This window comes from Salvelinus namaycush, chromosome 41 (genome assembly GCF_016432855.1).
Source record: "Salvelinus namaycush isolate Seneca chromosome 41, SaNama_1.0, whole genome shotgun sequence".
NCBI classification, from domain to species: domain Eukaryota; kingdom Metazoa; phylum Chordata; class Actinopteri; order Salmoniformes; family Salmonidae; genus Salvelinus; species Salvelinus namaycush.
The window spans coordinates 6,207,117-6,222,530 of record NC_052347.1 but is presented as its reverse complement, the minus strand read 5'-3'; the positions used below and the strand labels follow the sequence as shown (position 1 = coordinate 6,222,530).

Sequence of the window (15,414 nt, the reverse complement as noted above, 5' to 3'; positions counted from 1 at the left end):
ACCATTTGATTCCCCAGGACCTTTTTACCAGGGAGACGTCTGGGCTGCGTCAAACAGGACCAGAAGCAAAGTTATAGGAAAAAATGGAAAAGGATAGAAGACAGGATGGAAATAGAACGCTCAAAGGTAGTGCTAGCCACTAGACAATGTTAATAGTAGTTCGAGATGCACCTTCAAAAAGTGTGTTGCTCAGCCTATTTTGTTTGGACTCATTGTTCTTTGGCAGCATATGTGGCTGGCAGTCTTATCTTAATTAAGCTTTAATTCACTCTATAGAACTGAAGGACTTAAAAGCACTTAAGAAGCCTAACGTGGACACACAAAACCTAATGCCTTACCCCTTCCATCCCTCCACCTCTCATCCTTCTCCCCCCTTCCTCCTTCCTCGTGTCTGTACGGTGAGTTATGGGTACAGGCTGCATGTCCGTATCTACATAGCACAGCAAACACGGGCACATTATCAGCCAAAATACCTCTCTTTATGGTGGTGAACATTTGGTATGAGGCAGTGTGTGCCAGCCAGGCTTGGCAGCCCAAGTCCAGGCAGTCACCTCTCCATTCAGCCCAACTCACTGGTTCCACCGCCCACAGACTCCATGAGGGTACCCAGCCTGCCAGCTGTGGTGAGGGAGGGAGGGAGGGAGGGAGGGAGAGAGGGAGAGAGGGAGAGAGGGAGAGAGGGAGAGAGGGAGAGAGGGAGAGAGGGAGAGAGGGAGAGAGGGAGAGAGAGAGAGAGAGAGTAAAAGAAGGTACTAAGAGAAAATCATGGATTCCTTTTATAGAAACTTAAGAAGCTCCAAAGACTCTATGGGATTGTAGAGACCACTACCTACCCCCCAGCAGCACCAGCTAGTCTGATTCTCTAGATACAGTATTGTTCCTGAAGCATAGTAACTTAGAAGTCAATGATTAAAGGACTGTCCATGTTGAAGCTCCTCCTGTCACCAGTCTGTCTCTATGCCTAGTGCTCCTCTCCACAGCTAACCTATAGTTTCACTGAGTCCTCTGACCCATATGTTCAGATCTGGAGGCAAATTGGAGGTTGATAATTATAGAAACAGGTTAATGGTCTGTGTTAAGGACGAGGAAGGAACAACTGTGATTGGTTAGGAGTTCTACAGATGGAGATGTGTGATTGGTGGTTCTGTGGAGCCTCAGCCTTGGCTAACCCCCAATGGAACGCTGTGCTGCAGGCCAGGCCAGCTGCGGGGGTGAGTGGACCCGTAACCATGGTTGAGCTCAACCCATGGTGATTAGGTTCCGGTACCACCAGCCAAGTGGCACAGCAGCACCAGCTTTGTGACTCACACGGGAACATTACATAATTTCTCAAACATCTGATTTATTCATGCTGTTGGAGTGGATTGTGTTCTGAGGCCCTTCATGTAGAAGACTTGTCGCTAAGCATTACCCTCATGTGAGAGGGGAACAAGAGGCATTTTGTCCAGAGTTGTACCCTCAACGTAGAGGCTACATCCTGGTTTTGTTTCCTATACTACACGCCACTCTAACCTGTCTGCCCAGTGGCAATGGGAATATACTGTAGTACAGACCGACAGACAAACAGACAGGCAGACAGACACCCCCAGTACAGACAGGACATATTCCCTGGTCCCTGCCTCAAACAGCATCGTCCCACAGGGACGTCTCTCAGGCTCCCTTAGCCAGCTAACTGCTGACGACAGCAGGGTTGAATATGTGAGTATGGTGATGAGACTCTGAGAGCTTCAGAGACAACCAGAGTCAGAGTACAAGGGACGGTTGCTGTTGAGGTGGGCCGTGAAGGGATGTGGTGAGTGGGATGGTGGTGGAGGACATGGAGAAAGAGACATACTGGGATAGTGATAGTGGTAAGGATGTAGAGAGAAGACAAGGAAGAGAAGAGGGGAGAAGAGAAGAGAAGAGGGGAGTGTTAAGTGTTTAGTAGTGAGGGTCTGTGTTTCTTTTTTAGGGACACAAGTTCCGTAAGGGGGCTGGTTTTGTTTTGTTCTTGAGGATGCAGCCTCTACATCTTTCCAGTCTGAGTGTCTACGAAGATGAATCCAGGCCCACAACACTACAGAATAGAGCCAGCAGAGCTGAAATAGCCCATTCTTTCACTCAGAAACCAAGGCAGCCACGGAAACTGCCGTGATTGACTTTACAACGCCATAAAGTGGGATGTCAGATAAAGCGGGATGCCTGCCCTGACCACTTCCTCCCCATCTGGCACGGTTTCATCTCTGGGGTGTTCCTAAATAAAGAGGACGATAACGATGGTGTGGGATCACTTATCAACAGATTACTTTTGAAGGGGCTCTGAGGAACCGCAGAGAATTCCTCCAACCACACTGCAGTATGGATGTAGGCTGCCATCTGCTGGCTAAAAGAATGTAGTGCATTAAATTGTATTTGTCACATGCTTTGTAAACAACAGGTGTAAACGAACAGTGAAAAGCTTACTTACGGGTCCTTTTTCAACAATGCAGAGTTAAAGACAAAAAACAGAAATAGTGACACGAGGAATAAATACACAGGGAATAGCGCATAACAATGACGAGTTAAAATAACATGGCTATATACAGGGAGTACCAATACTGAGTCGATGTGCAGGGGTACGAGGTAATTGAGGTAGCTATATACATATAGGTAGGGTTAAAGAGACTAGGCAACGGGATAGATCATAGAAGCAGCAGCGTGTATCCATTTGATTAGCTATTTAGAAGTCTTATGGCTTGGGGAGCTACTTAGGGTCCTGTTGGTTCCAGACTTGGTGCACTGGTACCGCTTGCCGTGCGCTAGCAGAGAGAACTATCTATGGCTTGGGTGGCTGGAGTCTGAAAAATGTTTGGGTCTTCCTCTGACAATGTCTGATATAGAGGGCATTACTGAAACACATGAGTGACAGCATTCTCTCTCTGAGAATTAATTCTCTCCCTTTCCTGTCTCTCTCTCTCTCTCTCTCTCTCTCTCTCTCTCTCTCTCTCTCTCTCTCTCTCTCTCTCTCTCTCTCTCAATTCAATTCAATTCAATTGACTTTATTTACAAGGCAAGTTCATTATTACTTACATTGTCAAAGTATACATATCGAAAAATAAAAATCAAATATATATGTATATATATATACAAAATATATATATATTTAAATATAAATAAATGATGGGACCAACAGCAATAATAACAGTAGTAGTGGACATGGGATTACCATTAACAACAACTACAACAACAATATTAATCAGAACAACAATACATTAAAGCAATGGTAGTAGACCAGTGTCAATATGACTTGAGAAGACACATGACCTGGTATGAAAGACAAAACAAAACAAGATGGGAAATATTATCAACATTACTTTGCACTTTTCACTGGCTGTCCCTCAGGTTGTGGCAGGAGGACACATATTTGGCTGCCAACACTGCACATTTTGGCTTTTCACCCAATAAATATTAGATTTTTTCTTCATCTTTTATAGTTTCAAATTCTTTGTATTGAATTATAATTTTGGGAAAGAAATATTCTCTTAGGTCTGAGTATTTGTCACAGTGTAATAGGAAATGCAGCTCTGTCTCTACCTCACCCCTGGAGCAGAGTGAGCACAGCCTGTCCTCTCTGGGCAGCCAGGTTTGTCTGTGACGACCGGTCTCTATAGCCAGACTGTGCTCACTGAGTCTCTCTCTCTCTCTCTCTCTCTCTCTCTCTCTCTCTCAGGGTCAGGCGGACCTCCTGAAGCACGCTAAGAGTGAGGCTTTGGACACGCTGCGTCAGATCCACTGTGCCACCCAGTCCTGTGGCCTGAGCAAGAACGGAGCTACCTCCCCTCAGCTCCAACACCATCCACTGCAAGCACAGGCCCAGTACCAGGCCCAGCCCCACCATCCACCCCAACCTCACCATCTCCAACCTCAGGCCCAGACCCAACCCCAGGCCCAGCCTCTGTCCCAACACCTGGATGAACCCCAGCCCGAGGCCCAACCAAAGCTCCAGGCCCAGCTCCATACTCAACCCCATCCCCTGACTCAGCGTCCGCTCCTGCCTCCCCTCCCGCCCCAGCCCCCACAGTATAGGGCAGCAGGCTCCCACGATGCCATCTCTGAGAACGAGACGGCCAGCGATGGTTCCTGCTGACCCGTTGCCTGTACCCGCAGTGGAGTCCACCCAAAGAGAGACAGGGAGAGGAGAATAGAAAGAGAGAGGGGGCTTGAGAAGCAGAGAGGAGAAGAGCAAAGAACATGGATGGTTCCTTTAACACCCCCGAAGATGGACAGAGAGGAGAGGGAGAAGGAGAAGGAGAGGGAGAAGGAAAGGGAGAGGGAGAGAGATGGTGAGAAGGAAAGAGCAGAAGAGAAACAGCAAATAGAGCAAGGGACAGGGAAGAAAACTCATCGTAAAAGACAAGAGACACAAGTTTGAAAATGTATTGTTTTAGAGACAAAGAAGAAATGTCTCTGTCAGCTCTCTCTCCTGTCCTATTTCTCTCTCTTGGATTCGAAAGAGCGAATAACACCCATATTAGCGAGTTCAGTCAGTCAATTCGTTGAGTCAGTCAGTCTGTCAGGAGAGTCTCGCTGTCTTTCTCTGGGCAGTGCCCTGCGGGTACAGGCACCTTACATTGGCATTTCATACCGCACAAGTTCGCCTTTGGATTCCCCAAGGATACCCATAGCATGTCCTTTCCTTCTCTCCTCCTCTATCTTCTCCCTTATGTTTACTCCATACACCTGTAGATCTGCCCTTCCATGCATCATCCCGAGCTTCAACCCTTTTGCCCTTCTCGCCGAGGAGGAGGCTGCCGTTTAAATGCACAACGTAGTGCAGCTCACACGGACTCTGAGCTCTGTAGGGATCCTAGCTAGAGGACCATTACTGCACAAACTAACCTGGGGAGCTGTCTGTGAGAGAGACGTTAAAGGACTGCAGCTCTGCAGCCTCTCTCTGTCTGTCACTACCTACCTGGCCTCTACAATGATGCACTGGCTCCCCCTGCTGGAGACTCCAACCTCCGCAGGACCCCAGCACAGTGCTCTTAATTAAGATTTTTATTTTTGTTAATTGTCAATCACAACATGCCTGGACGCTTAGTAGGGGGTCTCCCTAGCGCCTCTCAAGGGGCTGTGTGCGTAACGTCCCGTGTGTTGCTGTCGTCGTCCCATGGATGGAGGGAGCGTGACCGTGCTCTGCCCACGCTCCAGCTCTCAGAGGTAGCTACTAGCTAGAGCTCACCAGCCTGTTTTAACTGGAACAGTCTGTCGACCCCATCTGCGCTGCGGAGACTAAAGGACTCTATAGGTCAAAGATCACAAGAGAAACATGGACCAGGGGCAGATTCCTGCTGTCAATCAAACACACACCTAACCTAAAAGAGAAACTATGGATCTATATAGATGTATAATGTATGTATGTACAAGTAATGAAGAGACCCTTTACATTTATCTCTGATAATTCTCCCTGAAACAAAACATCCCGTTGATATTCTTATTATTGTTATAATTGATGTTAGTTGTATTCATATTACAATTATTTTATATACAGTATATTGCTTCTACATATACAGTGACTTGATACCTGTTGTTCTGTGCTGCAGCTCAAGACAGGTGGTGTGGAATGTTGGGTGTAGGGGTTAGAGGTCAGGGTGAGTTTGGGTTTGGGTTGGGGGTCATCATTCCGAAAATTGGATCAAACCATAACCTGACTTGTGTTTCACTGCAAAGTGATGTGGTTCTGTATGAGCTCCTTAAAATGGCCCATTAAAACTGGCTTCATTGTTCATCCTGCCTCCTATTCTTCAATTCTTCCACTTTCTCAGTGTCTTTATGCTGGCAGCCAACCTGACATGAATATGTAGGATTCCTTCTGCAGGAAAAGAATGGGGAATATATTGTATGAAGAAATTCTGAGGCAACTCCAGAAGGTGGCGACAAATAGTAGGGGAAATGTTTTGAGTGACAGTATCTATGAGGGAAATTTACATGAGGGATTCAGCCTTTTGCCAAAGTCAGGTACTATAGGTCCAGGTCAAATAGGGAAGGCTTATATTTGACCTGTTTTACACAGTGTATTCAGAAAGTACTCAAACCCCTTGACTTTTTTCACATTTTCCTGTGTTACAGCCTGAATTTAAAATGGATTACATTGAGATTTTGTGTCACTGGTCTACACACAATACCCTATAATGTCAAAGTGGAATTATGTTTTTATACATTTCTACAAATGTATTCAAAATGAAAAGCTGAAATAAGTATTCAATCCCTTTGTTATGGCAAGCCTAAATTAGTTCAGGACTCACTCTGTGTGCCATACTAGTGTTTAACATCCTTTTTTTATGACTACCTCATCTCTGTACTCAGTTGCCGGAGAGGAAGGAAACAGTTCAGGGATTTCACCTACAGGCCAATGGTGACTTTATAACAGTTACAGAGTTTAATGGCTGTGATAGGAGAAAACTGAGGATGGATCAACATTGTCGTTACTCCACAATACTAACCTAATTGACAGAGGGAAAATAAGGAAGCCTGCAGTGCGTCATACACCGACAAAGTGCTCGGAGAAGGTGCAATTTGCAGTTCAAGATGATAACTCTGGCTTGTCATGCAAAATTCAAAGCTGGGCTGTACAACATGCAAAAAGGTAGGTAGCCTGAGTCTAGAAACGACTGGAGGGATTAAACTAGCAAAAGAGTGGGTGGAATGTACATTAACATCCTCTGCCTCAGACGTAAATAAAAAAAAAAAAAGGTTTTTGAACATGCCTGAACCAAGGGACATTTGGTGGCAGCAAGCCTTGTAGACAAGTCTAAAGAAGACACCCGGGTTAAAGAATCAAACACTCAAAATAAATCAAAATAGACACTACAGCCAGAGTCTTCAGAACAGCCTTAGAAGGAGGCTAAACGTCACATCCACAGGTCCGCTCATGGCTTTGAGCAAGAAATTCACTCTGAGGACTTAAATGAACTTGACATGGGGTGAGTCATTGTATGAGGTTTTGAAAACTAAGCTAGGATTTTTTTTTTCTTTACAAACTTGTTCTGTGCTGAAGTTAATCAGAATATGTGTGTCATATTATCACATAGGCAAGAGGCCTATATATTCTCATACACGATATATACAAAAGCATGTGGACACCCCTTCAAATTAGTGGATTTGGCTATTTCAGCCACACCTGTTGCTGACAGGTGTCTAAAATCGAGCACACAGCCATGCAATCTCCATAGACAAACACTGGCGGTAGAATGGCCTTACTGAAGAGCTCAGTTACTTTCACCGTAATAGGATGCCTCCTTTCCAACAAGTCAGTTCGTCAGATTTCTGCCCTGCTAGAGCTGCCCCGGTCAACTGTAAGTGCTGTTATTGTGAAGTGAAAACATCTAGGAGTAGTAACAACGGCTCAGCCGCAAAGTGATAGGCCACACAAGCTCACAGAACGAGACCGCTGAGCGTTAACATTTTCTGTACTCGGTTGCAACACTCACTACCGAGTTCCAAATTGCCTCTGGAAGCGACGTCTGAACAAGAGCAGCCGCACACAAGCCTAAGATCACCCTGCGCAATGCCAAGCGTCGGCTGGAGTGGTGTAAAGCTCGCCGCCATTGGACTCTGGAGCAGTGGAAACGCCAGGAGAACGCTATTTGCCCCAATGCATAGTGCCAACTGTAAAGTTTGCTGGAGGAGGAATAATGGTCTGGGGCTCTTTTTCATGGTTTTCAGCGTGACAATACCCCGGTGCACAAATCGAGGTCCATACAGAAATTATTTTGAGATGAATTGGAACGCCAACTGCGAGTCAGGCCTAATCGCCCGACCTCACTAACGCTCTTGTGGCTGAATGGAAGCAAGTCTCAGCAGCAATGTTGCAACATCTAGTGGAAAGCCTTCACAAAAGAGAGGCTGTTATAGCAGCAAAGGGGGGGACCAACTCCATATTAATGCCCATGATTTTGGAATGAGATATTCGACGAGCAGGTGTCCACATTTTGGTCATATAGTGGTGTGTCATATCACATAGGCTGGAAGCCTATATATGCTTCTATGTGTGTTCTGCTGAAGTCTACATTGATTTAATTTACTTGAAGTTATTTTCCAATATTGTGATATTTGTTCTACTGCTACATTGAAAATGATATGAAATTCGGGTCCATTTCACCACCATAGATTGTAGGCTACATGGCTGTTTGCTCTGTCTGCTGGGCTGCTACATTGTGTTTGACACTTTTTTTCTCAGTGTGTTCCGGTAACTCAGAGCTCCCCGGATAACACCCCCTCATGCTCACTATGTGTTCCCGGACCTCCCGATTTACAGATTAAGCACTGCCCAACGCTCTAACCACTAGGCTACCTGCCGCCCTATAGGGAAAAGGGAACAAGGTGCCTCTACCACCAATTACCAATAGCTAGGGGGATAAAGCAACAACACACTGTTCTAGGTGTGTCAGTATTCCCGGAGCGACACATGTTTAATACAATAGAGAGAATGATCATTAGCCCTCATTAGGACTGTTACATGACCCTCTAATTACAGACCATTCAGTCAGTCAGCTTCTAAAGGTTATCAGGGATGGTTCTTTGTGTTCCCTCATACCTTTGATGAGACCATGTCTTATTGCTGCAGCTAATTAACCATGTCTCCCTCACCACTAATCATAGCGCTATGTCCTAACGAAGCTCGCCACCAGCCTGACATAATAGCATTCCTCTACTTTATTCAAAACCCAGGAAATATCCTAGAGATGGTCTGTGGCAGGATCAGAGTCATTAAGGACTTCTGATAGACCCATCAAATGAGCAAACGGGTCAAACGCTACAACAGAAAATGAGCATTGATGGACAGTCTTTTTGTTGATGTCCCCGTCGACTGGACTAAAGATATCTTAATGACGTCTATGGAGGGTGTAAACGAGACGACATAGGGCCTTATAAAAGGAGACCGGCTTCAGAGAGAGGTGATAGTAGAAGTGGACCCCACAGCCTCTAGCAGAACATGTGTCTCAACACAAAGCACCTTACTACAGCACCAGGGATGGACACAGCGTGCTCAACCACCAAGGTAGGATCGACTATGTAACACAGCTTTCTATTAGATGTTTTTACTGTGGAATAATTTAAGCTGCCATTATGGGCCTCAGACAAAGGTCATGTAGGTACAAAAGGGGATGTTCGGAAAAGTACATCAGGTATTGTTTTGGGATGCATTTAAATATGAATGGTAATGCTCGCTAATGCTCCCTAATTTGCATTGAGTGTTTTTAGAATGGAGATGGAACACCAGTATTTGCACTTAGCGTGTCAGTCGCTGCCATGATATTTGCATGGGTTTGAGTTCCTTTCAGTCTATTGAATAGGGTTTTTGGTAATGGGTTTAGGGGTATTAAGCAATTACATAGTCTTTCAAAAATAGCAAGACCTTGTCTGAAGAAAATATTCTAAAACTGATAGTTGTTAGCAGACATGACTAAAAGCTATCTGAAATTGTTCTCAATTAATATTCCTGAGTACGTTTTAGCTTTCATTTTTCATATTAACCATAAAGTTATATTAACATAGGCCTATGCGTCTCTCTCTCTATCTCACTCTCTCCTTTGTTTATGTTTGAGTTTGCAAGAAAGGAATTTCACTGTACTTCTGCATGTGACATAAAAAAATGGGAATCTCTCTCTCTTTCTGTCTCTCTGTCTCTCTCTCTCTCATGAAGTTCTAACACTGAAATATTGTATCTGCTTTTACTGACAGAAACTCAAGGTTCTCATCTTGTTGCTACTCGTCTCTCATCTGGCCTGTGACGCTCAGGAGGTTGCCAACTCTCGCAGACAGAAATCCCACTCCTGCCGTCTTTACGTCCTGCTCTGTCGCTCAGGTAATGGGACGGGGACAAGGGGACCCCTCACTGATGACGCAGCCGCTGGAATCCTCACACTCAGTAAACGGAAAGAAACTGATGAACGTCGCTTCCAGAGCCGGTTGAGTCAGCTACTCCACGGGTCACGGAACCAAGCGGCGGGAATCTTAACGATGGGGAAGAGGACCGAAGACACAGCAGAACCGCTCATGCGCTTGTTTCCCATTTTAGAGACGGACCTCACTACCACAGCCCAATTGGTTTTACAACTACCATTCAAGTGACTCATCTGGAAAACATCAATGTTGATGCATCATTTTTGAGGGACTGCGTCAAACATGGACTAATGAAAAATATATGAAAACATGGGTTTTGGGTAAAATGTTCCTTTAAGATTTAATTTGTTTGTGGAGTAGATGTTAGTAATTTTGTTAGTAATGTTGTAAATATTGTATATGATCTCACTGGTGTAATAAATGTGATAATGTTCACATGTAGCACATATGTATTTGCTTCTCTGGTGTCTCTGTATTTTAGGTGATGGGAAAGTAAATATGAAGAAAGTGACTGTCATGAGGGTTGAGTCATCTAGTTGTGTCTATGTTATGGCATCACATCACTGGCATCACGGTCAGACAACCCCAATAGCCCCAACCAGCCCAAATCATCAACCCCTCAATCAGCCATGAGCACATGTCTGGATGGGTAGGTGTGTTTGTTCAAGTGAGTGTATGTACCAGAAAAGTACTTTTCCCAGAAATACCTTGGTTTCTGTGAAAGCTGGAGGTCTGCTGTATTTTCTCTCATTCATTCTAACCTGCCCTCCCTCTCCAAACTGACTCCATGATTCTTTCTCTTTCACAACTTTTCTCATGGGGGCAGCATGGAGCTGCTTCAAGGCTCAAGTCTGTATGGATATCTGTGTTACTCAGAGGCCACATATTGTAGTCTGTTGTATAGCCAAAGATCTAGGTCAAGACCCACTGTGTTTCTCCATCATTGCATTACATTCTCTTGCCACATTTTTTGTCCCTCTCTTCTCACCTTGTATCTTCTTTCTAAATGTTTGTACTTTATATATCGGTAATAACTGAAAAACAGCATTGTAACCATTATAATGGAAGTAAAGTCTCAGGCTATTCTGCAGTCTTGTTTGTGTGTTCTTCGTGCGTACAGCACTTCCATCCACTCACCTGGTCACAAACAAACCAACAATTCGCCATGCCATATCGACAGAAATACACCAGCACGTGCTCACCGTGCCATGTTTTCTCTCGGTTACTGTGTCAGATCGCCTGGTAGGTATAGAGGAGGTGCTAATTAGAGCAGATGCTTAAGAGAGGGAGTCTGTCTGGGATACATTTCTATATTCATCTACTCATGCAGTACTAAGCTACCCAGCTAGCACATTTGGTTCCTTCTATGTTGTGGGAATGTACATTTTAGGTTTCCCATTTGTTCTGGAAATGAAGCCATCATTTTCCTGACTGGTAAAACTGAAAGTTTTTTGGGGGTTCTGGGAATGTACATTTTTAGGTTGCAGTGAGGTTCTGAGAGCATTTTACTATGGTTCCCTGAAAGTTTTCCTGGGAGGTTTTATTAACATTCTGAGAATGAAATGTAAAGGTTATTTGGAGTTTTTTTGTTGTAGCTTCCTCAACTTTCACTGACTGTTTCAATAAGACTTTTAATAACACTGCTAGCTTAGGTGTCACGTTCGCTAGAATAAATGTCGGACCAAGGCGCAGCGGATGTTGAGTTCCACATGATTTATTAGAAAGTGAAACTAAGCAAAGACAAAAACAAATAAACAATAAACTAACAACGAACCGTGACTACAGAGTTGCTACGTGCACTAACTCAAAACAATATCCCATAAACACAGGTGGAAAAAAATGCTGCTTCAATATGATCCCCAATTAGAGACAACGATAACCAGCTGCCTCTAATTGGGAACCATATCAAGCACACCAACCTAGAAATATGAAAACTAGAATACCCACATAGAAATAACATATACTAAATCACCCCCTAGTCACGCCCTGACCTACTATACCATAGAGAAACAATGGTTCTCTATGGTCAGGGCGTGACGTTAGGTTAATTGTTAGCACAGATAGGACATATGGAAATTAATTTGCTTAGGCATTAATCATGCAAACACATTTCTTTTTTTATTGTGGCACGGCATCAGTGGGATTTGAACCTATGAGCTTCTATCTAAGGAATTAGTCCACTGGGCCCCTAGGATGGAGCTAGCATACCATGTTTTTTTAACTCATACAAAGCTGTTAATTTTAGTCTATTCAAACAGACTCCATTTCAAAGGAAACAAGCGCTCATTAACATCAGGTGTGGCCAATTAGTGGACGCAGCCAACACATCTGAACACACTTAACAAGACAGAGGATAGAGAGACCCCTTGTTGACCCTGAGAACAGAATGTATATGTTTTAAGAAGCATTCTTAAAACATTCTTTGAACGTTACTAATGTTTTCTTGTAGTTTTTATGGAAAGTCTTCTTAATGTTCCGAGAAAATGACTGTAAATAGAACCATGAGAAAACCTACAGAAAACGTTATGCTGAAGTACTGAAATTCCCACAGAAGAACATTGTTTCTCAATGTTCTCTGAACTATTTGAGAACATTCCCAATGCCAAACCAGTTGGAGAACGTTTCTAGAACATTACCAAAAGTTAAATTAAATATAACCAGGTTTGAACTTTTAGGAAATGTTCTGTTAAAGTAATGAAATACCAAGAAAATTATGTTTTTTTGTCAAGCTCTTTAAATGTGCTGAGAGTGTTCTAAGGCCAAGCAACTATCCTGAACCATTCCCAGAACGTTGTGGGAAGTTTGTATGCAAAATAACCAGAGGACAACCATGCTCTCACCAAGCTCTAAGAAACATGGTTCTCAGAACATTATGTGCTAGCTGGGTAAGATGCTTATAAGACCTTAGAGGCTTTTGATGATGTATTTGTTTATGTATATACATGTGAATCTTGTTCCTTATATATTCTAAAGCTGTGTGTGTGTGCGTGCGTGTGTGTGTGTGTGCCTACATGCGTGCGTGTACAATTTGCCTCCCTGTGCATGTCAACAGGTATACATGGGTATTCTCATCCCTATTTCCTAGTAAGGATACAGGATCAGAAGTGGATGATGGCAGTGGTGTGCACAGCAGAAAAAGAGGGAGGGGAGGGGCAGAACGAAAGAGAAAGCCAGATGAGATTCACTGGTCTACTGACTGCCAGTGTTTCTGTTAGAGGGGGTGCAACAAGAGAGAGTGCCTATTAGTGTGTGAAGGAGAGAGATGGCGACAGGACAGAGTAAAATAAGGTATAGAGCGTGCGCAAGAAGGAGAACGAACAGAGAAGTTGATTGTTAATAAACAGTGAGAAGTGGAAAGAAGCAGCGGGCTCTCGCTTTCGGGGAAAGAGAGAGAGAGACAAAAGAGAAAGAGGAAAGGGAGGTAGAGAAAGAGAGAGTAGAGGGAGGGAGAGAGAGACAAAGAAACAGAAACAGGGAGAAAGGGGTGAGAGAGCGATAGAGAATGGCAAAGACTGTGATAGAGAGAAGAGAGAGAGAGAGAAGAGAGAGAGAGAGAGTACAGACTCAGATAACGGAAGTGGCGTGCGTATCCTGCTCTCCTGCTGGGGCTAGATGAGACTTCAGACTGATCTGTGAGGAGAGAAGAACAGAGAGATACGCTACCTAACTTGATGACTCTAAGCTGAGAGTGAGTTACAACACCTTAGCTTGATCCACGGTGAGAAGAATAACTACTCACACTACAGCGAAGGAAGGAGCTAAAGAGAAAGATAATCAGCCTTACTTGGGGTAAAGAAGAGGAAAGGTGGACTATAAACCTGAGACTGAGGTAAATGCCTCTGATACCCAGCTGACCTGTAGCTGAGTGCTGAGGCAGGATCAAGGAGAAGCATCTGTTGAAGTGCAGACTGTAGAGTCACGTTGGTCTGACTCGCCCTCCTCTCAGCTCTGTCTGTTCGGGGATGGAGTGACTTGGTGAGCCCAGCTCTGTCTTCATCGTTGGACAACATGCCTGTGATGAAGGGCCTCCTGGCCCCCCAGAACACCTTCCTGGACACCATCGCCAACCACTTTGATGGCACCCGTAAGTATACCCTTTACTCAAGCCTTTCTGCCTTTGTGCCACCCTCCGTGCCCACCTAATTGGGATGCCTGCAGTGTTACAATGGGTTTGATTGATTGTAATTTACTGGTGAGGTAATTTACAAGTTGTGAACAAGTTGCGTTTAATACATTGTGACTTTTCATTGTAAGATTTCCATTTTGATTTTGTGTCAGCGGGTCACTGAAAATATGACCACCTTTTATCTATTGATTTTGGGCAGGATTCAATTCGTATCGCCGAAGTATTGAGGAAGATCAGCGTTATAGCTCGATTTAAAGGCAATGTCCCTGCGTTCGTGGAGACTCCAAATGCTGCATATGTGGGCTCAATCGGCAGTTACCTTTACATTTTAACTCAGAACTACCGCTATACGGATTTAAATATATATTTATATCTCATTCAAATCGCATGGTGTCAAGCATTAGAACCATCGAGAAGCAAAACTTTTTTTGGGGGGGGGGGACTGCTGTGGGATTAACACAAATTCTCTAGAGTCTAAGATGTTGGGGGGTGGGTTATGAATATGCATATGGAATGAATATGAATATGCATATTGCATATGGAATTGTTTTTAAATGGTCCTACCATGGATCATTTAGCTATTTAATTTAACATTTTAGGACCCTTTAGGTATCCCAAAAATATATTTTAAAAGTATTTGATAAAATATTGAATTTGGCCTTCAGTACCAAATACCACAGAAACACATTGAATAACACATTCATCAATGGCAAAAAAGACAGTAAAAAAATGAAATCCTAAGGAATAAGGTTTTGAAGTGTCTGGAGATATAGGAGAAATAAGAAAGCTCCGTCTTGTCAAGGTTGAGCTTGAGGTCGTGGACCAGGCACGATATCTGCCAGGCACGCAGAGATGTCTCCACCTGGGTGTCAGAAGGGGCTGAAGAAGAAAAGGAGTTCGATGTCATCTGCATAGCAATGATGGGAGAGACCATGTGAGGATATGACGGAGCCGAGTGACTTGGTGTATATGCAGGGTTGGGTAGATTACTTTCTAACTGTAATCCTTTACAGTTACTAGTTACCTGTCCAAAATTGTAATCAGTAACGTAACTTTTGGATTACCCAAACTCAGTAACGGAATCGGATTACATTCAGTTACTTTTAGATGACTTTTCCCTTAAGAGGCATTAGAAGAAGACAAAAAGGTATGTTACCAATTGAATGACATCTATTGCAGGATAAAGCAATGTTAAAGTCTACATAGCTGGCCATGTATGGCTGTTCAATTTTACTTTTCGGGTTGGTTGTATAGGCTTATTATAACCCATCGCTTTCTACTGCATATAATAATGTAAGAACCAAAGCTGGAGATGAGAAGCAAGTACAGGGAGTGAACATTTAATGAACAGGCAAGTGACAGAACAGGAACATCGTCAGAACAGGGGGAACAAGTGCTAGCTGTGCCACCAGAGACTCTGGGTT

At 43.9% G+C, this 15,414-nt stretch overlaps 3 protein-coding genes across 3 annotated transcripts in view; all 3 read left to right on the top strand.

Annotated features, from left to right (window-relative positions):
- Positions 1–5,746, top strand: part of LOC120033926 (inactive phospholipase C-like protein 2) — a 95,654-nt gene extending 89,908 nt beyond the window's left edge. Inside the window, exon 6 of the mRNA XM_038980328.1 lies at positions 3,689–5,746. Within this exon, the coding sequence (XP_038836256.1) occupies positions 3,689–4,105 (417 nt within the window). The 3' untranslated portion in view covers positions 4,106–5,746. The remainder of the gene's footprint in view (positions 1–3,688) is intronic.
- Positions 5,747–8,953: 3,207 nt separating this feature from the next.
- On the top strand, positions 8,954–10,092 carry LOC120034577 (orexin-like). The gene is made up of 2 exons (XM_038981176.1): positions 8,954–9,019; positions 9,703–10,092. The coding sequence occupies exons 1-2, from the start codon at positions 8,954–8,956 to the stop codon at positions 10,090–10,092; spliced, it is 456 nt and encodes a 151-aa protein (XP_038837104.1).
- A 3,780-nt stretch (positions 10,093–13,872) lies between these two features.
- Positions 13,873–15,414, top strand: part of LOC120033965 (potassium voltage-gated channel subfamily H member 4-like) — a 28,422-nt gene continuing 26,880 nt past the window's right edge. Inside the window, exon 1 of the mRNA XM_038980364.1 lies at positions 13,873–13,948. Within this exon, the coding sequence (XP_038836292.1) occupies positions 13,873–13,948 (76 nt within the window). The remainder of the gene's footprint in view (positions 13,949–15,414) is intronic.